Source organism: Saprolegnia parasitica (assembly GCF_000151545.1).
Source record: "Saprolegnia parasitica CBS 223.65 unplaced genomic scaffold supercont2.93, whole genome shotgun sequence".
NCBI classification, from domain to species: Eukaryota; Oomycota; class Saprolegniomycetes; order Saprolegniales; family Saprolegniaceae; genus Saprolegnia; species Saprolegnia parasitica.
In genome coordinates this window covers 81,638-84,390 of record NW_012156487.1, presented here as the reverse complement: position 1 = coordinate 84,390, position 2,753 = coordinate 81,638, and the positions used below count along the sequence as shown (strand labels likewise).

Here is a 2,753-nt window from a genome sequence, read left to right as displayed (position 1 = left end):
ATGCCACCCGACAAGTAGTGGGTGCCCACGGCCGCGTAATCGATCTTGAACCCGTCAATGCAGTGCGCCGCCGTCAACACGTACTTGGGCGCGATCAGCGTGCCGCCGCAGCGGCTGTCGGACGTGTCCGACTCGCCGCGGAGACCGGTGATGTACTTGAACTGGTCAACGGGGACTTCAGTGCCGCCGACAATCTCGGGACTGCCGCCTTCGGGGACGATGTCGGCGACGGCGGCCGCGGCGCAGAGCGCGAGGAGCGTGGTGTGGAGCTTCATGGTCGGTGGTCGATAGAGAAACGGAAAATGAAATGATCGAGAGAGGGTGTTCGTCGGTGTCGGGGCGGTCGAACTCAGACTTATGGGTCGAGGTGGGGAACTCAGACTCGTGGGTCGTAGGGGTAGGTCTAGAGCTGGCTATCTTGATTGTGTGTCATAGACCACGTCAGCGTCATGAACAATCCTTGGCCGTCGCGTACACCTGCGTACAATCAAGCTCATGGGTTGTGCTCATGTAGATTCATTTCTTAGCATCCTCTTGTGTCGTCCTTTGTGACTTCTGAGCCACAAGTCGCTAGAGCTGTCGCTAGTGTACCGGTACTTGTATGAGAAAACGCAACCTCTTTCTTATGTGAACACATGCAACTTTAAGCCTCGTCTCCCCGCCGGGGCCGAAGCCAGTGCAGGCGCACGCAGTCTGCCTATCGACCTTGTGCGCAGCACTGCACGGCGAAGCCGTGCCCAAGGCCGGTGCTCTTGCTCGAAGCGCTGCGAGGCCATACACCAAATTGGCCTCAAAGCACAACAGATGTAATGTACGGTACCACCCCACCCGTTTCACCCTACAGTGTAGTGTACTAGTACGCTGTATCAGGCCGTGTACAACTCGAAAGAATTAGATGCGGAACTTTCAATTCGGAGTCCTTTTGGCACTAAGGGTACCTAATATGTGTACCCATGTCATATTCGGTGTCAAATTCGGCTGAAAATAGGTCCCTTAATGGGGCAAAAATCGAGTGCATTTTATACGGCATCTATGTTCACGGCGATAGAAAGTCAACTTTCGAGGGACATGGCGATGGACGATGGGACGATAGGAAGTCTTTCGAAAGTCGATCTTCTCTTCTTCACTTTTATTAGGCACGTTTGTTAGTTCCCCACAATTTATGCGGTAGTCGTCACCCACATTGGTCTATCAAACAATCAATCAAAGAAGATGGAAGTTATCCGGTGCAATAAAAACGCGGTGGTGCGGCCCAGTTCGCGTGCTGTGATACCGGCGATGCATTTTCACCAATCATGTACCGGAATCGTCGAAAAGCCGTGGATTTTGTGCATTTCGACCAGTAGTGGCGTGTAGGTCTATAAGAAAATGCTGCTTGGCGAAAACTAGAGATGACGTTATGTGGGCGCGACTGAGCCTGTGGCCAGAAGCCGATCGATCGCCACCATGATGCTCTAGCAGGGATGCACGTCGCGACCAAGCGATCACATAGCGACGGGCCGCGCGTCGCTGACAAGAGCAATATCAAAGGTGTGGCGCGTGCTTCAACCCAAAGCAGCACAAGTCGTACTGCAATCCGGCGCTCAGGTATCAATACGTCTGACGGCGCATAGGATGCGAGCTTGTCCGTGACCATCGACATGTGTAGGCTTGCCACCGCCGCCATTATTGCGTCCCTGACTGGATAAGGTGAAGTCCTTCGCAATGTACCTCAGGGTGCTCACGTCGCGGTACCAGACGCTTCACAGGCACAAGACCTAGGTCCCAACGCCGTGGAGGCTGCCGAGCCTCGCTCATCCCCACGTGCATCTCCAAGCGAGCTGCCCTTCGCACCCCCGGATAAGTAAGCACCAACAGCTCGTCTTTGCATACTCTCATCTATGGACAGCATCTCGGCGACGTCGCGCTCTACGACCGCTGCGACAGCGCCGCGCTGAGCGAGATCATTGCCAGCCAGCGCTAGCGCCTGCTGGGCCAAGTGTTGCGCATGAGTGAAGACGTCCCTGCCAGCATTGCCGCCGCCCGCTTCTTTGCCGCGCCCGATGCCCCCCGTTTTTTAGGCTGCACCAAGATCACGTTGCCGATCATCCTGCACCGCGACCTCCAGTCGTTGACGCCGCCTGGGTCGCTGGCGTCTCTCGAGGACCTCAACAAACTGCGTAGCTTTGCCGCCGATCGCGAAGCCTGGAAGAAAGCTACGGAGCTTGTCGTCATGGGCCTCACCCGCGGCCGCAAGGGCCCCTGGGCGACTACAGAAGAGCAAGACGATCCCCCGCGCCGCCGCCTGCACAGCCACGGCCTGGCGAATGAATGAAGAAGAAGGAAATTGCTAGTCTCTGCGTATGCGAACTCTTTGTAACAACGAAGATAACGCGAAACACGTTCATATATATGGACCAATGCGGGTGTTGCATTTGACCAACAACAAAACGAACAACATCAGCCAATGCCCAAAGGCAGGGTTACAGCGATTTCAGACCAACGCGCGTGCGGAATTTCACCTACCACCTAATTGGTACTCCCCGAATGAATTTCACCGGTGTCGGCAATGTCGCACTGGTTTTCGCACTCGCATCGCTCGATGATGGCATCGAATATCGACTCAGCTCTCAAAAATGCTATGCCATGAGGGTTTTAAACCATGTCGCGGCCCCTGCGTCTTTCAAGCCCAGTTCCAAAGGTAAGTAAAGAGTCCAAATGCGTCGACAATTCAATCCTGAACGAATGCGATAACAAGACAACCGTCCCAAAGA

The 2,753-nt window shown here is 54.9% G+C and overlaps 1 protein-coding gene across 1 annotated transcript in view; it reads left to right on the top strand.

The window, feature by feature from the left end:
* Positions 1–1,987: 1,987 nt before the first annotated feature.
* Positions 1,988–2,753, top strand: part of SPRG_22322 (hypothetical protein) — a gene marked incomplete at both ends in the record, with an annotated part of 1,379 nt that continues 613 nt past the window's right edge. Inside the window, one exon of the mRNA XM_012352192.1 lies at positions 1,988–2,206. Within this exon, the coding sequence (XP_012207582.1) occupies positions 1,988–2,206 (219 nt within the window). The remainder of the gene's footprint in view (positions 2,207–2,753) is intronic.